Below are 24,968 nucleotides of genomic sequence, written 5' to 3' on the forward strand. Positions count from 1 at the left end.
TTCGATCTCCGTGGAGAAGACTCTCAGGGATGCTGGAACCAGGCAAGATGCCATCAGTGGATGTCTGACCTTCTCTCCCAAACTATGGAATGTAAGCTGGCCAGCAAGGTTCCGCCCCGGGACGATTGAAAAATACAATGGAAGTACAAATCCTGTTGAGTTTCTCTAGATCTATACCACGGTCATCCAGTTGGTGGGGATAAGAAGGTAATGGCTAATTACCTCCCTGCCACTCTTGAAGTGTTAGATAGGACATGGTTGACAATTTACCACTGGGAACAATCTACTCATGGGAGCAGCATTGCAATGTATTTCGAGCTAACTTCTAAGGTATGTACGTTCGCCCTGGCATGAAAACGATCTCTACCATTGCGAGTAGATGGGGAGTGAAACCTAGTGTGAGTTCGTACGTCGTTTCAGCAATATCCAGAACAACATCCCTAAGGTCGACTACGACGTCATACAAGCATTCACCCGGGGGGTCATGAAAGATATTGCCATCCAAGTGCCCGAGACGGTTAAGGAGCTCATGAAGATCGTCGATGAGTCTGCTAAGATTGAAGACGTGCTTCTCTTCATCAATGAGAAGACTTAGGGCATCAAGCTCCCTTGGCCCAGGCTCGAGTGCGACAAGGCGAAGGCCAAGCGCAAGAAAAACGCTAAGGGAGGTAAGGGCAAGAAAAATAATTCTTATGAAGTTTTTGTAGATCTACTTGACACCCGTCCTGACAAGCGTCTCAGTTCCTCTCAGGGCAAGAGCTCTACACTAGGTTTCGGCAAACATGATGGTAAGCCCTGGTGTGACTTCCACCAGACTGACAACCACATCATCCATGAGTGTTGCCTCTGGAAGAAGATGGTCAAAACGGAGGTCGAGTAAGTGCCAAGGGAAAAAAGATCCAGGTCACGGCCCAAAGCAGAGACTTCGACTTAGATGGCAGTGAAGATGATACAGACATGTCATTCCAGCCAGATAAGAGGACGATCGACCACATGTTCGGTGGTTTTACATCCTATGAGTCCAAATGATAGTACAAGACGGTGGTCTGAGAAGTCCTAGTAGCCATCCCCAAGGGTCGATAAGCCGTTAAGTGGTCGAATACAAAAATCTCCTTCGGCCAAGAAGACTACCCTGATAACTTCATATGGCCAGGCCGCTTAAGCTTATGATAAATAATTGCATGGTTACCAGATTCCTTATTGATGGAGGGAGTTCCATAAACATCCTCTTCGCTAACGCACTCGAAGGGATGTAGATCTCCTGATCTGCTATTAAGCTAGTTACTTAAGCCTTCCATGGTATAATACCCGGATCTTCGACCACTCCCATCGGCCAGATATCACTACCCATTACCTTCGGGAAGCATGATAACTTCTGGATAGAAAAAATTATGTTCAACGTGGTTGACTTCAAGACGACATACAATGACATCTTAGGAAGACCTACTCTCTAATTCATGGCAGCCACACATTATGCTTATCAGTGCGTGAAGATCTCAGAACCTGGGGGGTCATCATCGTCAGGGGTTGTCCCAAATCAGGTCTCAGTTGCAACGAGCAGAATCTCGATATGGCAGTTCAACACCAACCAAGAGAGAAACCAAATAACTCAAGGATCAAGGTGGATAAGAAACCTCAATCATGACTGCGATCGCAGTGCCTCAAGATGCAAACCTAGAAACCTGGGGGCTCGACTTCACAACTAGTCTGAAGCCCATAAAACAGCGCCTATGCTGCACCCGAAGTAATAAGGGTAACTACTTATCGGCTTAATATAGTCTGTGTCATTTAGGTTTAAGATAATAGGTCTACATAGCTCGTGGATCGTCAGGAATTTTCTGTAAGTTCTAAGTGTAAGTTCTAAGAGTATGTTCTCATAATAATAAAGACCATATTGCCTAGGAAGCCGATCATTTCCTTTTTCTACCTTACTTGTCTTTCCGCGTATCTTCATGCTCGACAAACGGGGAAAGTCACTTCTCCGGTCCTTCATCCCAAACGCGCACCGTAGGCGGCAAAAAGCTTGTTTCGACCCAAGGGCAATATGAGTTCCTTTTGTTACAAAGATGTTTTTACTATTTGGATTGCCTACCCAGAATATCTATTTCCGAGTAGACAGTCCAGGGCTTAATAAGTACTAGGCATTGTAAACCGAAAATAACATATTGTGTACCCTCTAAAAGCGTATTCCAACAAGAAGAGAAGAACTGATGCATTACGAACTCAGGGTTGCAAAAAGACTACCTATCACGTTCCACAGGTGACTGGGGGCTACAACGCCTCCCACTCAAGCGGACCGAAGGCCGGTTATAATAAGCACTTCAACTAGTGATCAACGTGTCCTGAACTAATCAAAGGGAAAAGCCAATAAAAAAAACCATGACATGTTGTCAAAAGAATCAGCACGAAGTACTCTCATCAAGTGAGGAAAACGTTTAAGTTCCAAGTTAATATGAACCGCCCATTGTGACTTGACTAATGGTTAATATTTCTATTACCTATAGGAGGTAATACATACTACCATCAATTATTACGTGTTTATAAGAAACAAAGAATATTTTGTCACATGCTATAAATGAATAAATTTCTCACTTTCCATATGTTATAAATTCGAATTCTATTGTGCAAAGATAAACTTCAAAATTTTGACGCGTGTGTAGCGCGATGGCAAGATCGTTGGGTTCGCTCGATGCCCACGCGAGTTCGAGCGCTGAGCTCGACTCCGTGCCTCATCGGGATTTCCCCAGTAGTTAGGGGTATGCACACGTGTGTGCGCTTCGTAAGAATCAGTCTTTAGCACGTGCTTAGAACGCGTATGCGTGTGCGTGCGTAGAGTGTGAGTGTGGTGTGAGTAGATTGTATGTGTCTTGAATTGTACCCCTTTCAAAAAATTCTCAAATTGCGATCTTCACATTTTTCTCAGCCCGCCTCGTATTCCCTCTATTTCCTCCCAGCCCACCTGTTCTCCCGAATCCTAGCCCAAAACCCAGTGTCCCCTCCACCTCGGCTGGCTTGCAGTCACAAGAACTCGCAGTCCCCCGCTCAACCTAGCTACCCCTCCTCAGTCCTCCCTCTCTCAATCTCATATGTGAGGGAAGGCTGCGACAGCTAGCCACTGCGGCGTAGGCGCGTAACTGGAGGCCGGTTTTTATCCTATATCAGCGTGCAATGCTTATATGTTATGTACTTTCTTGTGCCAATGTCTATTTAAGGCTCTTTGCTATTTGTATATATCTTTTATCCTATAATTTCACTGTCTGATCTGGTCATGGCTGTAGTTTATGTTATACTGGTGATGCTGGTCACCAATTTGGTGATAAGTGGGGATAAAAGGACATATCAGAAGTAATGCACTTATCAGGCGAGCTACGTTTTGTGGTGGAAAGCACTTCTTGGTAGAGTGCTGCACCACGTTTTTAGCACAACAAGCTGGCCTGATCCAATCCAAAGTTGTTACCCGTTTGTTTAGTAGGTCGGTTAGGATAAGTATCCAATCCTAACTTATTATCCCAGTTGGTTAGTAGGTCTGCAAAAACTTGCCGCATGTAACAAATTCACAAAGTTTGTTTGCCGTGACGAAGTTCACAGAGTAGGTCTTCAAGTGCATGGCTGCTGCACTGGCAAAAGAGAACAAATCTATATAAACTCTAAAACTTCACACAGTTATCATGAACCAACTCCACCTGACCCTATGGAAAATGTAAAACATAGCGAGTCTTTTACATTAGTGAGTCTATAAGGAATCACCGGCATATTACAGCTGAACTTTTGGGTTAAAATTGGTGATGAAAAGGTAATCGATGTTTCAAATTATTTGTAAGAAGCTCCAGAGCTTAACCTCTGGTTGGTCTAAATTTTAAGTTCTAGAGTTGCACAACAATCGATTCTAGAGTCTAATATTGTCCTAACTCTAAACATTCCCCTTCATCCAATTGAACCATTCTGGTAGAATTAATTCAGAGCAGCAGCTACTACCTGGTACTGCATGTTTTCAGTGGCAGCGAAGGATTCACAACACGACGCGCTGCCCTGCTTCTCCCAGGCCTCGCCTGGCCAGTCAGCGAGCTGGCACTGCAGCTCAAAGACCTGGTTCTGGAGCTTCTTGATGCCCCTTGCTCATCTGAACCAGCAGAGAAAACCATCGCAACACATCAGGGTGACTGAATTCAGCACGCATGCCAGGGTAAATTGAAAATTTCAACTTTATCTTAGATTCAGAGAACACAAAAACAAGTTCATATTCACCGAATGTGGTTTTGCAGAATTCAGTTAAAGCTATACCTATATTCACAGAGAGATAACATGGCAAGACAAATGGAACTATGAAAGGAAAGGATAGAAAACATAAAGCTAAAGTCCAGCTCCCGGACTCGCCCCATACCGCCTCGCTGAAGTCCAACTGCCCCATCTCCGTCAGCGGCGACGTCGGCGACGTCTCGGAGCCTTCAGCGGAGCAGTTATTGGACGCTGCCGTCCGGCTTGCTGCAACCAAGCAACCCACGTATCTGCGAGGAGGGAGAGAGAGAGAGAGAGTTCTGCAAGATGAGCGATGCGAGAGAGATCGGCTCCCACCTGCGCCGTAGAGCTTGCACCGGCGTCCGGAGACGAGGCCGCGGTCGACCCGTTTTGGCGGCGAGCACGACGGCTCAGTGGCGAGAGGAGACGAATGTGGCGGCGGCACCGTGGTCTGTACGGCCGTGATTTGGGGGGGGGGGGGGGGGTGGCGTCGGAGGGCAGAACGCAGAGGGCAAGGGGGAGAGGGGAGGCGGCGTGAGAGGGCAGAACGCGGATGGCAGGTCGTGGAGGTAGGAGACGCAGCTTCGGATGGAAGAGATGTCGCACCGTAGAATAGATATGAGCCGTTGGATGGTGCAAGATTTATGGATGGGCGCGGGATTCAGGGCAGGGTTCAAAAAATCGTCGGTAACCGCTCAAAAATCGCGGTTACCGACCTTCTCGGTCCGGTCCGGTTTCAAAAACCGCTCGGTAACCGAAATTTGAATTAAAAAATTCGAAAAAATAAAAAATTCAAAAAAAATCTTAAAAAAAAACTAGACATAATTCTAAGAACTTCTGTGAAATTTTTTTTCAAAAATAATGTCGTTTGCATCATATTCTATAGGGAGAAAGTTTGAAAAAAATGAAAAAAAATTGAAGCGTGCGGCTCAATTATTAACTCACGTTAAGGAAAAGTGTAACATGCAAACACATATTTTTCTTGTATAAAACATATTTTAAGAGAATCTTTAAAATTAATTTCACTTTATTTAGAGTTTTATTAAATTCTCTATGATTTTTACAAAGTTCACAAGCATAAAGTGAATATGTTAAGAAACATCACTGTAATTAATTTTTTCATGTCTACTATTATTTTTTCTACGTAAATCATAATATAAATAAGCTAATGAAAGTGGTTTCACTAATTTTTAAGGTGTGATGGGTCAGTTATGAATTAATCTAGTCGCAACACATTTACACAATCATGCATGTTACAATAACTAATTCATGAGTTCATATATTTTTAAAAGACATAGGATCATGTAAGAAGACTAACAAAATTAGTTTCATGATTTTTGGATTAGCAAAGAGTAAACTATGCATTTACCTTGGTTTAACAAATAAAATTTCTCACAGAAAATTTTGAACTTTTTTATGAGTATAAATACTTTTATCATGTAGATCATGTTACAAGGAAGCCAACAAAATTTGTTTCATTTGATTTGAAGCTCGGATGAATTAGTTATTGATTTTACAAGATTAAACCCTTTTTTAGGTTTTTTGTTGAACTACGCTGAAATTCGATAAAACCGCTCGATAAATCGAGAAAATCGAGCGGTTACCGACCCAAACCGCTCGGTAACCGACCAATTCAAAAATGCGAGAAAATCGCTCGGTAACTGACCCAAACCGCTCGGTAACCGACCAAAACCGAGCGGTTACCGAACAGCTAAAATCGCAATTTTTTTTCTAAAATTCAAATTTTACCAAATGAATTTTCTCTGAATTTTTTTGAATTTTTGACCGGTAACCGCGGTTATCGCGCATTTTCGGTTACCGCCGGAGCTCGGTAACCGAGCTCCGGTCGGTAAATGAAACCTTGATTCAGGGTAGACTTAGAACTTACTTTTTAAATAATAGAGATAGAGATTATATCGTATTCGAGTTATTAGGTTTGTTTCAGACAAAATATCTCTAATTTCGTGATTGTCCAATTATGCACCGGTACGACCAGCCCAACGGAGACTCTAGAATTCAGGAAGAACGTAGCGGGACTTGAATGTTTGGTTCGATATTTTGGCAACGATTGGGCCTTCTTTATTCCAACTCAAACATTTCGAAAAGGAACAGATCCCAAGCCCAAAAACTTCCAGAAGCAGCCCAGGGCCCAATCAAAACAGCAAAAGTCACCGGACAGCCGACGCGCCGAGCCATCATCTCCCTTGTCCCCGTCTTGGCTCCGCGAATCCAGACGGTACCGTATCGCCTGAGAGCATATGCCCCTCCGGCCCTCGGCCTTTTGCTTTCACGGCGTGCTCCTCTTATCCCCTCCCGCTCCCGCTCTCACCTCTCCCCGCCCGCCCGCTCCCTCCCCACCCCATGGCCTCTCGCGCGCCCACTCCTCCTCCTCCTCCTCACCTCCGCCTCCACGCCGCGTCCCTCTTCTCCCCGCGCCTCCCGCTCCCGCACCCGCGATGCCGCAGCGGCCGGAGCCGCCTCCTTTCCGCGCTCCCGTCCCCGTCCCCGTCTCCCTCCCCGCCCTCGCGCTCGCAGCGCGTCTCCACCGTGCCGCCGCTCGATCGCGAACCTGGGCCCTCCCCCGAGCAGCAGCCGCCGCCGCGGGACCCGGTGCTCGCCGCGGAGATCGCCCGCCTCTCCGCCGCCCGCGCGCGGCTCCGCGCTGCGCGCACGCTCGACGACAAGCTCCGCGCGCTCGACGCCGAGCCCCGGGTCGCGGCGTTCTTTGGCGATGGACCCACCAGTGGGGTTCTGGGTGGACTCGAGGCCCGCGAGGTGCTCCTGCTGAAATGCCTCGTCGCGGCAGGGCAGGAGCACGTGCTAGGCGAGGAGCTCGACTGGTCCGCTGGCGGCCATCATGATCACCACCGTAACGGGGCCGGCGGTGGGAGCGCCCTGCGGGAGGCGCTGTATAGCCTGTCCTGCTTGGTTGGTAAGTGGAGCTCGGAAGGAGTGGCGGGTGGCGAGACGGGGAGCGGGGAGATGGAGCTGCTACGGAGGTTGCTCAAGTTCCTCGACGACATCGAAGAGTTCTATGACTGCATTGGGGGCATCATCGGGTGAGCATTGCTTGTTTGGACGCATTGCTAGAGCTTGGGACTTAGTAAACTAGGAAGTAGCCCAGGTTGCCAAATGTGGTCCTTACTGAAATTGGAAGTTAGCAACTACAGACTAGCAACAACCTTTATGAACCATGGCATCATACTTGAAGTACAGTCATACGGTAAAGTGAATTGCATCATGGTTTGATATAACAAGACACTACCGCATTTGAATTGCAGTAAGCTTGTGGCCGTAACTTTTTTATATTACACTTACTGTGGGGTAATGCTATTCAAAACTTTTGTTCGAGCTAGTATGAATATATTGATCTTTTATTCGCTTCAGCTATCAAATTATGGCATTGGAGCTCCTTTCAGCCTCGAAGGACCACATGCACCGACCTAGCAAGGACAAGTTTGTTGATTTCCATGTTCCTGGTGGACTTAATCTATTGGAGGATACAGAATATGCATCTCAAGCAGCTCTGTGGGGAATCGAGGTTATTTCGTATGCCACATTAACTAAAATTGATGATAAGGAGAACAATAATTGCTTGTATGATCTGTGGTGTGCTTTTTTTTAGTGCAGATTACTTTGCAATTACATAGACATCTATGTTGTCTTATAAGGTACAAACTGAAATATGTCCTTTTCTAGGGTTTGCCAGAACTGGGTGAAATTTATCCGATTGGTGGTGCGGGTGATCGTCTTGGTTTAGTGGACTCAGATACTGGTGAATCCCTTCCTGCTGCATTGCTTCCATACTGTGGGAGATCTTTATTGGAAGGGCTGATACGAGATCTGCAGGTACATTTGTTTCTATATGAAACTTTTCTTTGCATATAGCTTTTTACCGATTCATGGTACTAACACAACATACAAGAGTAAGTGAATGTCTCTTCTACTATAACTGTAACAAATAGTTTTTCAATTGCTTTTCAGTTCGTGTAAGTACCATGTTTATTTTGTACAAAGTTAGTGTGTCATTCAATTTCTATTTGACCAAGATAACATGCAAATCACTGCTATTTGGAATAGGCTCAGATAATTAACTGAAGATATGTAGAACCACATGCTTGCTCCTTTTGCAGCCTACAATATATCCAGTTACGCTCATAAGGACTAAAAAAGGTACAAAGCTCTATAGGCAATTATATAATTATGTGAAGCTCTCCTTCGTTTGACAGGCTAGAGAGTTTCTTCATTTCAAGATCTTTACAAATCAATGTATAACCCCTGTTGCAATCATGACAAGTTCTGTGAAGAATAACCATGAGCATATAATTGCGATATGTGAAAGACTTGATTGGTTTGGTAGAGGCCGTGAGAATTTCCGCTTGTTTGAACAGGTAAATAATTGGGGACCTTTGGTAATATCCATTCATTAGAGCATTCCTTTCTAGCCTGTAGAATCAGAATTTACTCATTCTGCCAGAACTTTTGTAGAGTTTCTAACTAAGTTTTTTCAATGGCTTTTCTAGCCTTTGGTACCTGTAGTAAATGCCCAGGATGGTAAATGGCTAATCAGCAAATCACTTTTCCCTGTTGGTAAACCTGGCGGTCATGGTGCTATTTGGAAACTTGCATATGATAGAGGTATATTTCAATGGTTACATGGTTGTGGCAGAAAAGGTGCAACTGTACGGCAAGTCAGGTTGTCTCAAGGATGAACTAGTTTTTTTCTGGTGTCAAAATCGACGAATCATTGTAAAGGGAGATAACTGTGGATCTTGTTTGTTATTTTCAGCAATGTTGTTGCTGCAACTGATTTGACCCTGATGGCATTGGCAGGAGTAGGCCTTCGTTGCAACAAGGTAAAAAAAGCAGTGGACAACTGTATATCCTATTGAGAGGTGGCTTCCATCAATTGCTGACATAAACCATAAATATAAAATCTATTTTGCACCTTCAAATTCTTGTATCGTGTATTTTTTTCAAAACTTTTGAGTTCTGACATAGTGACATATCATACTTCAGAAATTAGGTTTTGCATCTTGTGAGCGAAGACCAGGTGCTACTGAAGGGGTGAATGTCCTTATTGAGAAACAAAACCTGGATGGACTATGGTCATATGGTATCACTTGCATTGAGTACACTGAGTTTGAAAAATACGGCATCCCAGAACCTACAGTAATTAATGGCAGGTAATACTTCTTTGGATCATTGCCTGCATGCAGAATTGAAAAAATAGGTCATGTGATCTTGGCCTTGTGAAAGTGGGAATGCAAGTATGTGCTTACTGTTATGGAAAATTGGTTCTGTGGCTTTAGCGAAATACCACTCAAAGTACATCAGAAAAGTTGAGTGGTGTTACGCTAAAGTGGGTATACTTGAGTGCTACAACACCAATTTTTCCTACTATTAGTTATGTTGAACTGAGCTAAAAACTGGACGATGGTCATTTGTTGGCATTATATGATAAGAGTTGTAGTTTTAAGACATTTGCTTTCTGTGCTTCTTTTTTTCCCTCTTTGAAGAATATCTGGTTCAGGTCAGTCAGTTTGGTTGGATGCAGAGACCCAGAGATGTGTTTAACATTGATATTTTTCATTGTATAGATATCAATAGTTCGATATTGGCAATATCTTACAGTTATATTATCATATATCTTTCTCTAAATGTAGTTCGCAGGTTAGCTATCCAGCAAATACAAACATCCTCTATGTTGATCTGCAAGCGATAGAGGAAGTTGGATCCCGCAATAACGCTAGTTGCTTACCAGGGATGGTACTGAATTTGAAAAAGGCAATATCTTATGTGGATCATCTGGGCTTTGAGTGTAGGTACTTGCTTTCCAGTAATTCACCTTAAACTTCCGATCTATCTATATGCCCACTGGCAACAGTTGAGTTCTCGGTGCTGCAGGCTTATGCTTATGCTTATCACACGATGATTTCATAGGCCAGCTTGGCTACTCATTAACATTTTGGCTTATCTGATTATTTTGGCCTAAAATCATTGCATATTGCTTTATGGTTGATATAAAATGGCAAGAAAACCTGCAATAATTAAATAACTGCAGCTAAGGTAGCTATGGCTGCTTTCTGACAAATTATAGAAAGGCCCCTAAGTATGCAAAACACTTGAATTGGACCCTGTTCTTCTATGCTATAAGAAAATTGCACAGATTGTATCATCCTAAGTCACCCTTGGTTATTAATTATGTGGTGCAGATCAACTGCTTAACTCTTTTGCTTTATAATATATTCACTTTACTAGAGCCTATTAGCATTTTCCTGAACATGTCTGAATCTTTCTGTCTTGGCATGCAGAACTACTTTTAGCCTAGACAGATTCAAAAACCTTATTTAACAGACATCAATGGCTTGTGGGTCTTGGTTCCACAATTTTGAAGATCATTCCCTACCTGCCTCAGATAATTAAGGAATCCATGATGTTTTGCTTTGATTATAATACTGTAGATCTGACAGAATGAGCTATTCCAAACATACTTCCAATTGACGATGCAGTGGTGTAGACATTTATTTGTTGTTGCATCGTGCTGAGTATTGGTAGATACTTGTGATCAGGGACGAATTGGCAGATATATGCAACTCATGTTGAATTTGAGTCATTTATTATGATTCTACTGCTTATTCCTTTTAATTAATTTTTCATTGTGACAGTGCTACTGGCGGCAGGATAGAGTGCACGATGCAAAATATAGCAGATAATTTTATGAACACATATAACTACAGGTGCAGCAAAGGCATAGAAAGTATGTAGGTAGTTACATATTTGCTTCCCAATGTATTAATGTCTCTGTGCAACTAGTTTTTTCCTTTGTTATGTTGGGCTTTAGCTATTTCATATTTAACAGGTGAGCTTGACACGTTCATTGTATACAATGAAAGGAAAAGAGTTACTTCATCAGCCAAAAGGAAGCTGAAATCAGAAGACAGATCATTGCACCAGGTTAATATAATGTCTTACCCCATGTTCCAATGCATGGATTCTCATGCTATCGCGTGTAGATTAGAGATTCTGGCCTTCTATCTGACTTGTTATGACTTCCAAAATGAAGATGGTTTATTCTAGGGGCGAAATGCTTCCACCATTTTTTTGATACATATGATTTATAATGAACTTTTTGCGGACATCCCTGTGTTGGTTACATTCATAATTTGTCTGGAAATCTGGAACAACTCTCCCAAAGGAATAAAGTGCAAACCAGTGAATCACACAAACTTGCTTTTTATAAGAACTGTCAAAGTAGTGACTAAGTGCTCCTGAGTTCTGTGTTTGGTAGGTCAGCACTCAGCAATGTGCAGCGCCAAGCATGCAGTGTGATATGCTGATGTCAACTTGAATGAGTTGCCTGGCCTCAACTGGCTTTATTTGCTTATTAGAACGATATTCGTTCTGCACCTGTACTTTGTTTGCCTTTTCTTAAATATATAAAACTGCTGACTCAACTAATTTCTTCTGGAGACAAATTGTGTTGTTAATACCATGAGGATATTAATGCAAGATCCTTCTGGCACCACTATATTCGTATGTAGTAGGTTGTAGAAGCTTGCAATAGTTACTTAGCAGCCGAAGAGTTTTTCTGACTCATGTTTCAATATATTTACTTTGTTTGATCTGCAGACTCCAGAAGGTTCACTCCTTGACATTATGCGTAATGCTCATGACCTCCTTTCTAGCTGCAGGATAGAGGTTCCCATGGTAAATGTACTTCTGTGCATTGTCTGCCTAGTTTCCGTGAACTTGTTTTCACATGTAATATGAGTTGGCTGTATGTGTTTTGCTGGACTATCTTTCCTCATAATTTATTTAATTATTTTTAAATCATGAGCCTTCCATGTGGTATTGCCTATGTGTTTCGCTGGACTATCTTTCCTCATAATTTATTTAATTATTTTTAAATCATGAGCCTTTTTTTTTTCTGGATTAGCTTTCTTATATTTTATTTAAATTCTTTTCAATCATCAGGTTAAAGACAACAGTGAGTATTTGTGTTCTGGACCACCATTTCTCGTATTTCTTCATCCTGCTTTAGGTCCATTTTGGGATATCATACGGCAAAAGGTATGTTACTGTAACAGACTAACTGTAAATGGGTAAACATGAGATCTGTAGCTTTCTTCTCTCCACTAGTAGATAGATTATTCTACATGAGATGTAGTAAATAAATTATTCTACCAGAGATGTCTTAGAGCTGCAACCAGCCAAGCACCATCGAGCAGAGTTATTTTCCTTTATGCCCTGCTTTGCCTGTATAGTTTTGAGCAACAAGATTGACAAGGCAGCTTACCATCTCTTTCATTTAAATTGGGCAGAACAGTTACCTGTCACATTACATCTCATGATATACTCTTTGATCTGCATTAGCTCACATGTCCCTAAACTTCTGTCAAAAATGGTCAATCTTTTGTTTAGGACATAACACATCATACCAAAGTACCTCAATGCTTATGGGATAAACATCATTTTACTGTTGGGTGCTGTGACATGTTCGTTTTATCTGATATGCATAAAACTCAAACACTGAGCATGAAGGAGATGGATTGATTTGAATGGTTCATACTTCATAGAAGAGGGAGTCAATTGCCGCACAAGAAGAAACTAGAAATTGAAAGAAAGAGTAGCTGCATGTGTCTTGTGGAATAAAGAAATGAAAAACGGAATTGTGGTAGAATTACCTTTGCAAACATTGCATGAGATGGGCGAGTTGGTCCTTGTGCCCTGTGGAATGTGGATCACCCTTCTATCTGACTGTTATGTTTAGTTGCTAGTTCTTGGTTTCTAACATTCTGAATCATTGTTCTATAATGTATCGTTTTGTTTCTCTAGCTATCTTTGTTACTTTTGGTGGTCGCCTAAATTTTCACCCATGCAGTTCATAGGTGGCTCTGTTTCTAAAGGTTCAGAGTTGCAAGTAGAGGTGGCTGAATTTCTATGGAAAGATGTTGAGGTAAGCATCAAAAAGATGTTTTTGCATGTACTTTGCCCCTATGCACCGAACTAAGTTTATTTGTTGAATTCATAGCTGGATGGAAGCCTTATTATTCTAGCTGATAATATCATGGGTTCAACCAAGAGGAACGAAAATGGTGAAGAAATACTTCACTATGGTGCCAGGTAGCATCCCACTTTAATCACATGGTTGATAAACATCTATCCTTTAGTTATGGAACTCTAATGCCACATTTGTTGAAAGGTGTGGGAGATGCAGACTGCAAAGTGTTAAAATTGTGAATGAAGGGATCAACTGGATTTCTCCTAGTAACGTCTATTGGAAGCATGATGTTGAAAGATCAGAATCTGTAAAGATTATTCTTCATGGAAATGCAGAATTTGAGGCAAAAGATGTAGTCTTGAAGGTGCAATTATTAATAAACAGTGCAATTTTTTCCCCAACTCATTGCCCTTTATCTTATTTTCTGATTTCCTTTTTCTATCAGGGTAACCATATATTTGAAGTCCCTGATGGTCATAGAATGTCCATCGTTCAGGACAGAGCAGGTTTTTTTTAGTTAGCTGTATCCTATGATGCTTTCTGTGCTGTTTTTCGATTGTTTACTAGTTGATGAGTGAGTGTAAAGGTCTTTGAAGTTCAAATCATTGTATTCCTGCTATTGTGTAAAGGTCTAATTTTATTCTCACTAAGAGTTTTTGTATTTAGATTTAAGAAAGGAGTCATGTACATATGCATAAAAAAAGTTTCTATAGGATTTGTAGTGCAATGCATTAGTTATTCTGAAAACCTAGAAGTTCACTTTTGTCTTTATATTATTTTCCCATCATAACTTATGTCATGCATCCGATGTTCCTGAATGATTTTCTCCTTGTCCTTCAGGTTTTGTTGTTAAATTAGATCCTATTAGCGAGGAAATGATGGACAGTGGAACCTGGTACTGGAAGTATACAGTTGATGGCATCCATGTGAAGTTGAATATGGTAGAACTATAAGGACATAACTATAGATTCTTGATTCATTGATTTCCATCTAGCTCATTTTATTGAGGGCACATTTGACTAATTAATCTGGTTGACTTTAGTCCAGTTTGTAGGTGTTGTTGGTAAAGATAAGAGGGCCTTGTTTTGTACAGTACACTTGAACTATTCTCTACATTATTGAAGAGGTGATGTACAAGAATAGATATTATTCAAATATGAGGAGAATACTCATTCTCCAAAAATTCTCAAAGAACGTTGTTTCTATTTGGCTTCCATCATTGTTGTACTAGTACTTAGTTTGTGGATGTCACTCAGTTATAGCTTCTTCTAGTAGATTTCAGGTATGTCAGGATCACCTCTTTTAGTAAAATGCCATTGTGTAAATTACATTGCCTTTTGGAAATATATTTCACTCTTCTTATTGGCATTTTCCAAGATATCTTCCATTTTTGCGGCCAGCATTGGTGATCAAACCTGGAACTGGCCAGCATTGGTGATCAAACCTGGAACCAGCATTTGGTATGGGAAACCAAATACGGTACCAAATAGTTGGATCTGAGGTAATTTAAATAGATGTTAAACAAAATTTAGAAAACTCAACATGTTATCTTGTTGACAGTTGAGATTTCGTGGGCACAGGTTTGTGTTCTGCCCAAATGTCATTGTTCCATAGTGGTTGTAGTTAATCAAAATCAATTTGCCTATTCCCCTTGGATCATTGTGCAAAGCTGCTGACTTAAGTTTGATAATAAAAAATGATTTGCCAAATTGTATTCTTGACTGAACTGCAGTTATATTACAAATTCTTTTTACTTAAGGAGTGTTGCTGACTTATTGTCGACATGAAATAGTATTCTACTCTGGATTTACTTAATTGTTTGCACCATCTACAAAAATAAATTAGATATTCACTTGATTGATCGGATCCTCTGTTCCAATGGCTGAGATATTCATTTGCAATTGAGCATATTCTAACCTTCGTACTAGTGAAAAAAAAAAAACTGTTACCTGATGATCTGAGCTACCGATTGTATGCTGCAAGATCCATATTTTCATAGTATTAGTAAAGTACACTGACTGCGACATGTTTTGCGGTGTTTAGAAAAGCTGGTGTATGTCTGTAGAGTGTTTCCTCTTGCTGCAGCGTTTGGAGCGCCACACAAAGCCTTATCAGCACCGCAGCCGAGTTACCATTTGAGTGTTCATTTAGCTCCATCACAATAATTGAAAGTTTGCTTTTTTTTTCTGTAGTTTATTTAGTTTAAAAGATGTTTTAAGGAGATACCTGTGAATCACCTTTTCAAATGTTGGCCATTGGCATTGATGATGATCAGTAATGCAACTAGTGTTAGGGGCCCAGTTTTCGTTATCCTCCAAAGGGTGATTTGATGCATAATTTAATTCCATGGGATCGCTGCCATAGATTAATCTAGTACGTGTTCCCCAGATAGTCCGCTAAGGGTAAAGCACAGATGAGGTCCGCTAGATTCACCTTACCAGATCCAGGAGGCAAGCTTGAAATTGATTACTTTATTGTGGTATCAGAAGGAAGTTTATCTCAACTTGGTGTCTTCATTATTTATTCAACAATGTTACATGATGCTGGACATGTCTCCCAGCATTTGAGCCTCGGTGGGCATTCCGCTGCACCTGGTCGCTTTGTGGGATCTTCATTTACATAGCTGCACGTACATTAGGTTCGCAAAAACAAAACAAAAAAGCTGCACGTATGTTAGTACCACGATAATTCATATCATTATTCTGAAACTGGTTGCTCTGCACTGTGGCTGTTTGCCACAACATGCATTCATGTGATTCACCAGTTAGGCAGTTATAGCGACTTGGCGTTGGATAATTCAAGTTGGGCTAGAAAACTGTCTGGGGTTATAAACTAGAAAACTAGTAGCTAAGCATAGTAGTTGGGATTAATGACGACCTAAGTTGTTCGCACGGTCACCCCCTTACACGATATGCTATTTTTTTTATTTTAAAAAACGAATACTCCACTTCGTTGACCGAGGTCTGGGCTGGGACTATGTAACAACAGTAAACTTGCAGTGCAGTCCCTTGCCCAAAAACCCCGAGAATTCGAATGGTGTCATCCCATCTGATCTGGGGTACTGTACTAGTGCTATTGCTTTGATTCTGATTGGGGAACATGATTTATATATGATGATCACACACTGAGGGCATCTTGGTTTATATATTTAAGCTGGTTCAAGGAGGAGGCAGACCTTGAAGTCGATTCGACCGCATTAGAGCTGCTGATGCTATCCGTTCTTTTTCCCTTTTTTTCTTGAGGAAATAAAACGGTAGGGTTTGCCCACCTGGATGCTATCCGTTCCAATAGATAGTAGAAAATTGGCGGGAGTCGTTATTTTTAAATGAGTTGGTACGAGTACTTTGACGGTCTTCTTAGCCACCTGACACAACCCCGGCCATGCATAGGCTCTTTCCAAGAAACCGCCATTGCCACACCGTGCACTTGTTCATTCTCCAGTTTTGTAGATCAACGCAATCCGGCCATGGCGACTCGAGATAGGGAACCAGCAAATTCCGAGAAGATCGGTGCGATGCTCATCATCCGTCTGTAAAGAGCGTGTTTGGTTCCTCTGTTCCGCTCGTGCAAGCATCGAGGCATGCAGTCACTGGCGTGAGATGTACGTTTGGTTACCTGAACCGCTGGCTCGCGCTTGCATCCGCCCGCGCAGGCGCATCGCTCCAGCCTGGCTCGGTGCGTACGCGGAATTCGGCCGTATCCACGGGGCCTGTTTGGAACGGTGCAAATTTACTGTACATATGAATTTTTTTATTTAACTCTCGATTTTATTTAAGGGTGCAAGAGTGGTCTAAAAATTCTAAATATTTTCATGAGCGAACTAGAGCTCACTAGCAACCCATTTTAATTAGTTTGATCCAAAAAGCCTAAGTTAATATTTAATTAAAATTCTTCAAAAATCATAAAAAAAATCACTAATATTCTTATTATATGATGTAATAATTTATAAAAATATTTTCAACCCTAGTTTATTTGGTAAAAAAGTGAGTTCCTTTGTATTGCAACGTATACTCATACGGGTAACCAAACACAATCTCTTCTCAGTCAGGCTGAGCACATGCAGCCAACCAAACAGACTCTACTGCATCTCTCCAGCCTGTCTCAACTCAGACTGCATGACTCATACGAATCAAGCTGAGGACATGCGGGTAACCAAACACACCCTAAGTGCATTTCATGTGTTTCTTAAATCTTGATAAGCATTGCCTTTATCACAAAGCTAAATTCTTTCACGTTTTCTAAATCTTAGGTGCCTGAAAAAGACGAATGCTCAGGCGATGAAGAGCGATGAAGAATGGCGTGCCGACGGGGGCTAGGGAATGGGGAGGCTTTCTCCAGCAGGATTCTTCATCTCTAGACTTAGAGGGAGGTCAGTGGCCAGATGGCCCGACGGAGGAGGCGGGCGGAGGGGCAGAGCGGTGAGGTGGAGGGGATATTGTCGGCTGTAGGCGACGGAGGACCACTGGATGGGCCGGTGCCAGGGCGGGGAGCTTCAAAACGGAGCGGTTAGTGCAATTGTGGGTGTGGATTCGGCGGTGAGAGAGCCACCGAAGACGGCATGAGGCAGACGGAGCGGGGTAGAGTTATTCTGTTTTCGTGTGGAGAAGAAGGGAGTGGGAAGAACCGTCAAATTCTTTCTCCTTCATGTCTCAATACGTCCAACTTTTCTCCATAGGACGTATAGCGACATTGGATATAAATACATATGATTCTACTATTTTCTTCCGGACAAACCAATTGAGGTTTGACTTAGGAATTTCTCCAACTAACACCAATGAAAATGACAAAAGCGGGCATATACTAAGGCGTGTTTGTTTCAGCTTCGGATTGTGATTTTCAGCTTTTACAATCTCAAGCTGTAACAAACAGATAACTTTTTGTTATAGTTTTTTATAATCCGCTTGTTGAATTGTAGGAATCTGATAAACTGTTTTTTTTTCAATTTTTCATAGATTGTGAAAGTTCTTTTTACTAAAAAAACATTTAAATCTATAATTAAAAGCTTTTCAAAGTTCAACTTTTTACAATATAACTTTTTACGATCCACAATCTACGAGTTATTTTTCAAAATCCGAAACAAACATGCGCTACTCGGTTTTTCTCTCCTGCAAACAAACTAGAGACGTCACATCTAGATTCTAGAGGGAGCAGGCAAAGAGATCCCATAAATTTAAGGATGGAAAAGTGCTCTACGCAACACGCCGCGTACCATTCGTGGCTGCCGGGTTGACCTTGCTAGCTGGTCTCTGTTCCTCTCGTCATCTATTGGTCGCTTCATGCCCCTCACGAACTCCCCTCCGAGCTCGTATAATTATGATCCACTTGGTTAATCTGCATAATTAATCATTTAATCTCAACCCAAGCACCAGTACATGAAGCCACGAACAAGTTAATCACCCGTATAAAAGTCCCACTTGCATCGCATCGTACAAAACGCGCGGGCGTCTCCTTCGTCGGCTCGTGGTTCGCGCCTCCTCCCGGCTGCCATCCTGCACCGGCGCGCGCAGACGCACTGCCAGCGACGTGAGCAATTCGTTCGTGCCGTGCGCAAGCGCGAGATGGCGGCCGCGCCCGGCGCGTACGAGGCGAGCCTCCCGGCGGTGCCGGAGTGGCTGAACAAGGGCGACAACGCGTGGCAGCTGACGGCGGCGACGTTCGTGGGCATCCAGTCCATGCCGGGGCTGGTGGTGCTGTACGGCAGCATCGTGAAGAAGAAGTGGGCCGTGAACTCGGCCTTCATGGCGCTCTACGCGTACGCGTCGTCGCTGCTGGTGTGGGTGCTGGTGGCGTTCCGCATGGCGTTCGGCGAGCGGCTGCTGCCGTTCTGGGGCAAGGCCGGCGTGGCGCTCTCCCAGGGGTACCTTATCCGCCGCGCGTCGCTCCCTGCCACGGCGCACGACGACAAGCCGCGCACGGAGCCCTTCTACCCGGAGGCGACGCTGGTGCTGTTCCAGTTCGAGTTCGCCGCCATCACGCTCGTGCTCCTCGCCGGCTCCGTGCTGGGCCGCATGAACATCAAGGCGTGGATGGCCTTCACGCCGCTGTGGCTGCTCTTCTCCTACACCGTCGGCGCCTTCAGCCTCTGGGGCGGCGGCTTCCTCTACCACTGGGGCGTCATCGACTACTCCGGCGGATACGTCATCCACCTCTCCTCCGGCGTCGCCGGTTTCACCGCCGCCTACTGGGTTCGTACCTTCCTCTCCGCGCCGCTAGCTCCCATTTCTTTATGATCCCACGTCGTCGCCGGAATGGTGACGTCACTCTGTTGCGAGCCGCCGGCGAGTTCACGGTTCCGGCGGCTCGGGTTTGGCTAACGTGTTAGGTAGGTGTAGACTACAGTATTAGTTTGACCCTGCAGCCAGTGTGGATTCCTCGCGGGGACGCTACTGTGGGAATCCACGGGTGCGCAGTGCGCACTGCATCACAGATTCAAAGTCATATTGGAGGAAATGAATGCGTCCCCTTGCAGTTTTTTTTCTTTCTGTTTTTGACAATCACATGATACGAGTATGTTGCTGATAGCTGCACCCTGAAAAGGCTAGGAGCTTTACCCCAACCCAAGGAACATGTGAACGTTTGCTAGTGACGGTCCGCAGCCGCCAACGGATGGTCACTTTGCATGGTCGAATCTACTTGCTCATGTTTTGGGTATCAATCGTTGTGTCATTTTGCAATGGCAACAGCAAGAAAGAGTCAATTTCATAGCAAATAGAGATACAAGTATGTACCTAATAAGTAGTTTTAGACCACTACTTAGTTTATTTTTTAACTTATTTATGTTAGAGTGGATATTAAATTCAATTTTTGAGTTTTAAGTGGACTCGATGATAAAAAAACAAAACTTGCATCGGTAACGGAGTGAGGCTCCAAAATTGAGTGCTCCTACTAGATGTGGTGCCAGTGTACTGCCCTACTAGGTGGGTGCTCATGACTTGTCATCACGTGCGTCTGACAGGTGGGCCCGAGGCTGAAGAGCGACCGGGAGCGGTTCTCCCCGAACAACATCCTGCTGATGATCGTCGGCGGCGGGCTGCTGTGGATGGGCTGGGCCGGGTTCAACGGCGGCGCACCGTACACCGCCAACATCGCCGCGTCGATGGCCGTGCTCAACACCAACGTCTCCGCCGCCACGAGCCTCCTCACCTGGACCTGCCTCGACGTCATCTTCTTCAGCAAGCCGTCCGTCATCGGCGCCGTGCAGGGCATGATGACGGGGCTCGTCTGCATCACCCCCGGCGCAGGTAATTAACCGCTCCTATCTACTTTCAACAGTCAATTTCTCCGTACATTTCAGAGACTTCCATGCGTCGCGTACGACGCTAAGATGGTAGCTGCTGATTGTGCTCGACCGTGTGGGTTGTTAGAGCATTCGACGTTTGGCTATATCGGGCTTCAACGACGTCGTCACAAAATCAGAATGGATGACAAAAACTAGTAGATAGTCAGAGGAGGACGCTGGAAAACAAGCAACAGGTAACCAACCGCGGCAAGGCTCGACGAGAACGTATCCGCCTCACGACGTAGCAAAGTTTTTTCAAGCGATAGTGCTACCTGTGGCTTTCCAAGAGCCACATTCTTGGCGCCGCACCTCACTTGTCAGTAGTCACCATACTTTAGTTCGGCGTGATAAGGCGCCTTGCAGGCTGGAAAAAATAGCTGACAAAACATGACAGTGGCATTATTATCCAGTAGCAAACGTTTTCGCGTTTTAACTTCCTCGTTTTTGTAATGTGTAATTATGTTCGCGATTAACAGGTTTTCGTGTGCACGCGCAGGGCTGGTGCAGACATGGGCCGCCGTGATCATGGGCGTGTTCGCGGGCAGCGTGCCGTGGTTCACCATGATGATCCTGCACAAGAAGTCAGCGCTGCTCATGAAGGTGGACGACACGCTCGCCGTCTTCCACACCCACGCTGTCGCGGGCCTCCTCGGCGGCGTCCTCACGGGGCTGCTGGCCACGCCGGAGCTCCTGGAGATCGAGTCCCCCGTGCCGGGCCTCCGCGGCGCGTTCTACGGCGGCGGGATCGGGCAGCTGGGCAAGCAGCTGGCTGGCGCGGCGTTCGTGGTGGCCTGGAACGTCGTGGTCACGTCGCTTATCCTGCTCGCCATCGGCCTGGTCATACCGCTGCGGATGCCCGACGACCAGCTCATGATCGGCGACGACGCCGCGCACGGGGAGGAGGCCTACGCGCTGTGGGGCGACGGGGAGAAGTTCGACGCCACGCGGCACGACACGGCGAGGGTCGGCGGCGGCATGGAGAGGGATGGCTCCGTGGAACAACGGCTGGCCGGCATGGGAGCCAGGGGCGTCACCATCCAGCTGTAGGCACGCGACCGCACGGAAGGTCGGAAGGACAAGAGAATTTTTAGCATTTCTTGTGAGAACAGATTGGTGCTTCACTGTTTTTCAGATCCGTGTATCTAGGATGTAAGTTCGGCATTTTTGAGTCATTAGATCGACTTAAAACTCAAAAAATAAATTAAAGATTCATTCACATCTAATAAAATTAAAAAATGAATTTAATAGTGACATAGAAATACTCATTATTACCTATTTGCATCTCTACGTGTATCATATTTGGCCCGGTATGGGTTGGTTCATGTCCACAAACTAGTTCTGGAAAGGAAAACGGGTCGAGGTTATTCGTGTACCAACTTTAGGCCCAAGACGGATCGTTTTTCAAGCTCGCGTACTAGTTTTGGGCCTACAACGAGTCGCATTATAACGCAATTTTGGGCCAGGCCGAGAACGGACCGTGCTAAATATCGGCGTGCCACTTTTTGGTCCGAAAACTGGTCGCTGTTGAAATCCTGCGTCGCCCCGGCTGTCCGCCCGTGGCCTTCGCCGAGGTGCTGTCCGCGTCGCGTCGGCCGTGCACCGGAGCACGCGCGCCCATGTCGCAACGTTCGAGCTGGACGCCTGGACCGCGAGTTCATCGTACGTACGTAGCATTTAGCAGTTGGGCACAAGTAGCCCCCGTCAACTTACATTAGTGATAACCAATTTGCATTGGCAGCAAATGATCGCGTTTGAATTGCAAATCCGCAAAGATATCGCTCTACAAGCATAGGTAGGTTCCCTTTTATTAGATCGAAATTACAAGGTTGGAAGATGTATACAGGGTACACCAACAACGATGTCAGAGACCATGGTAGTACGTGGCAACGACTCCTTAGAACACGGCGACCAGCTCGGCCTCTCCCAGCACGTGCCCCTCGATGGCCTCCACGAGCTTATCCTTCGTCACCTGCAATTAATCGCAGATTAATGACGCCTCTGTTTCAGAGCAGCCATTGGAACATTTTCACACGTACGCATACCTTGTTCCCAAGGTGCACCTCGTCGTCGAGCGCGTAGAGCTTGAACTGGATGCGGTGGCCGCGGGAGGGCGGGACGGGCCCGCGCCACCCGGGCTGCTTCCAGTCGTTGATGCCCTCCTGCAAGCCGCCGTACTCGCGGCCGGAGCCGCCGCCGGAGAACCCCTCGGGGAGGCCCTTTGTCGTGGGCGGGATGTTGGCCACGACCCAGTGCGTCCACGGCACGATGGGGCCCTCCGGGTCGGGCGCGTCGATGTCCTGCACCACCAGCGCCAGCGACCGCGTCCCCTCGGGGACGCCGTACCACTCCAGCGGCGGCGACATGTCCTTCTTCGCGCCCTGCCCCTCCATCGTGTACTGCCGCGGCAGCCGCCCGTCGTGCGCCGCGATCGGGTGCGACACCAGCCTCAAGCTCTCCTGCGCCATCGCGATCTGCTCTGCCTTCGCACCGCGTGTGCGTCCTTTTTGCCGAGTGTTCTAGAGTAGCTAGCTAAGCTGGTTCTTGCGAGCTCGACGACCACGAGGGCCGCGTACGTGGGGTTTAATAGAGGACGGCAGCGGCGTTGGCGGGTGGCGTTCGGCGGACGCGTGGCGCGGCGGCGGCAGGAGTACGTGGTGTCGGCGGCAGGAGTCGTGTCGTGTTTTCCGGACGGGAGTAGGCGGGACCGGCCATGAGAAGATTCGCGCAAAAACAGGTTCCAGCATCTATTAGCGATTAGCACTAGTGAATTGGTTTATGGGGCTCATGTGTCCGGCTTCGTCGAGATGTTTCGAGCTTCGACGCTCGCGCCATTGCCCTTCCGGGCGGAGGAAATTCTGGAAAAGTGGTGACGGATTTGGATTTCTGACTTTCTGTTCCCAGCGCCAATCTTTTAGCTGGGCCGTATCCGTGTTTCTCCTGATGAACCGGTTCGAACCTAATTGGGCTTGGCTTATGAGCGTCGGCACCGGTCCGAGTGGGCTGGCCCGGTGCCAACATACGTGGGCTAGGTTTGGCACGGCCCTTCTAGCACCGTTTAAGGTTCAAAAGTGGGGCTCTAGCTGGTTAATGTGAACCAGAACGAGATTTGGTTAGCACCTTGTCCACTGCTCCCGCTTCTTCCCCACTCACTCCATTCCTCTTTGTTCTCAACGACCGTCCATCCCCTGCAGCAGCAGCTGCATGCAACCCCTAGCTTCGACGAGCTTTGCACAAACCACTGCCTACCATAGCCCCGCCTGACGACCTCTCCTCCCCACGTGACCATCTTCCAGAGCTTTCGATGACCTCCATCAACTCCGGCGAGCTCCGTCTGCACCCACGCCGTCTCCCCCACCGTCGCCGTCTGCCTCTAACATCCACCCCCATGGCCGACGATAAAATCGTTGCATCGTCGCGCCGCCTGCGATGTCACAACCGTCACCTCAATCCTACCACCGCTAACTTCTATAACCCCTCACCCCCCGCCGCATATGCCTCCCACCGCCGGGCCAACAAACCGCCCAAGGCTCCCTCGAAGGTCACCGGTAATGGTGAACCCACATCCCTAACCCAACCCTCTAACGTAGCCCCTTTCAAATCTTTTTTAGATAAATGAATATTTTTATTTCAGTCTCTGCATAAGATATACACTAAACCATCTATTATTATAAGTTTTAGCCACAGGCTGCAAAGGAAATGCCAACAAATAGCAATAAGTCACATGACCAATCATGATAGAAATAAAACCAAATCAAGCACAAAACCTATTAATAAACAGCCACCCATGCTTGATGAATATCTCTATTATCGTTGTCTTTAGGATATGGCATGCCCATTCATCCTCTCTCATGCTATATCCTTTTTAAGCAATGACCAAAATCGGATCCGGTGAGTTCCTGAAGATAACCTGCATGTAAGTTCTTACCTTATAAAAATAATATCATTTCTACTCAACTATATAATCCAACATAAAGTGCTTGTTCCGACCATAACTTTAGGGTCTTAATATTGAGTCTACATTATGCAGCCAACTTCCAAACAAAATAGCTACACAAGTAGGTGGTTGTATATCAGACAATCTGAACCGTTCTCTATACGAATTTGGTAAATTAGCAAAAAAACAAATATTCGATAGTTTCTTTATTACTAAAAATAGCATTATTCTTTACCCTGCCAGTTGCGTCTAACTAAGATCTTTTTGGCAAGTGCTAACCGGATCTTGATCTGGTTAATGTTAAACGATTAGCATTTCCTCCAAAAGTCCGGTCTAGACTATGACACTTGTAAGATGGGATTTTGCCACGTCCTCATAAAAAGTTAGGTTTATTCATCTATTATACAATATTTGCCCTGATATTTTTTTTGGGCCTGATATAATTAAGTTGGAAGTGAGAGAAGTTACCTCAATAGCGGTATACTGATAGCTCAAGATTTCTCATGGTGATACGG

The 24,968-nt window shown here is 45.0% G+C and overlaps 3 protein-coding genes across 4 annotated transcripts; 2 read left to right on the top strand and 1 right to left on the bottom strand.

Moving 5' to 3' along the window:
- The first annotated feature begins 6,459 nt into the window (after positions 1-6,459).
- On the top strand, positions 6,460-14,454 carry LOC133884476 (UTP--glucose-1-phosphate uridylyltransferase 3, chloroplastic). 2 transcript variants are annotated; one of them, XM_062323906.1, is made up of 17 exons: positions 6,462-7,295; positions 7,624-7,777; positions 7,936-8,085; positions 8,466-8,627; positions 8,760-8,932; positions 9,026-9,092; positions 9,256-9,422; positions 9,903-10,061; positions 10,905-10,996; positions 11,099-11,193; positions 11,869-11,946; positions 12,214-12,309; positions 13,121-13,195; positions 13,271-13,362; positions 13,442-13,604; positions 13,686-13,746; positions 14,081-14,454. In XM_062323906.1, exons 1-17 carry the CDS (start codon positions 6,598-6,600, stop codon positions 14,191-14,193), a joined length of 2,595 nt encoding a protein of 864 aa, XP_062179890.1. In that variant the 5' UTR covers positions 6,462-6,597; the 3' UTR covers positions 14,194-14,454. The 2 variants fall into 2 exon arrangements, with proteins under 2 accessions (XP_062179891.1, XP_062179890.1); XM_062323907.1 differs by lacking the exon at positions 8,466-8,627 and having other exon boundaries at positions 6,460-7,295.
- A 4,205-nt stretch (positions 14,455-18,659) lies between these two features.
- Positions 18,660-21,731, top strand: LOC133885023 (ammonium transporter 2 member 1-like). The gene is made up of 3 exons (XM_062324648.1): positions 18,660-19,425; positions 20,196-20,481; positions 21,016-21,731. Exons 1-3 carry the CDS (start codon positions 18,799-18,801, stop codon positions 21,564-21,566), a joined length of 1,464 nt encoding a protein of 487 aa, XP_062180632.1. The 5' UTR covers positions 18,660-18,798; the 3' UTR covers positions 21,567-21,731.
- A 573-nt stretch (positions 21,732-22,304) lies between these two features.
- LOC133885543 (uncharacterized) lies at positions 22,305-23,067 on the bottom strand. The gene is made up of 2 exons (XM_062325272.1): positions 22,562-23,067; positions 22,305-22,488 (listed from the first exon to the last, which is right to left on the bottom strand). Exons 1-2 carry the CDS (start codon positions 22,982-22,984, stop codon positions 22,414-22,416), a joined length of 498 nt encoding a protein of 165 aa, XP_062181256.1. The 5' UTR covers positions 22,985-23,067; the 3' UTR covers positions 22,305-22,413.
- Between the last annotated feature and the right edge of the window lie 1,901 nt (positions 23,068-24,968).

This window comes from Phragmites australis, chromosome 11 (genome assembly GCF_958298935.1).
Source record: "Phragmites australis chromosome 11, lpPhrAust1.1, whole genome shotgun sequence".
NCBI lineage: Eukaryota > Viridiplantae > Streptophyta > Magnoliopsida > Poales > Poaceae > Phragmites > Phragmites australis.

Excerpts from the sequence above, each read along its gene's own strand:
- LOC133884476 (XM_062323906.1), top strand. The coding sequence starts at position 6,598 with ATGGCCTCTCGCGCGCCCACTCCTCCTCCTCCTCCTCACCTCCGCCTC. Across the intron at positions 8,628-8,759 it reads ATTTCCGCTTGTTTGAACAG|CCTTTGGTACCTGTAGTAAA; the intron begins GTAAATAATTGG and ends TGGCTTTTCTAG. Across the intron at positions 11,194-11,868 it reads AAGACAGATCATTGCACCAG|ACTCCAGAAGGTTCACTCCT; the intron begins GTTAATATAATG and ends TTTGATCTGCAG.
- LOC133885023 (XM_062324648.1), top strand. The coding sequence starts at position 18,799 with ATGGCGGCCGCGCCCGGCGCGTACGAGGCGAGCCTCCCGGCGGTGCCG. Across the intron at positions 19,426-20,195 it reads GTTTCACCGCCGCCTACTGG|GTGGGCCCGAGGCTGAAGAG; the intron begins GTTCGTACCTTC and ends TGCGTCTGACAG. Across the intron at positions 20,482-21,015 it reads CTGCATCACCCCCGGCGCAG|GGCTGGTGCAGACATGGGCC; the intron begins GTAATTAACCGC and ends GTGCACGCGCAG.
- LOC133885543 (XM_062325272.1), bottom strand. The coding sequence starts at position 22,984 with ATGGCGCAGGAGAGCTTGAGGCTGGTGTCGCACCCGATCGCGGCGCAC. Across the intron at positions 22,489-22,561 it reads AGGTGCACCTTGGGAACAAG|GTGACGAAGGATAAGCTCGT; the intron begins GTATGCGTACGT and ends GATTAATTGCAG.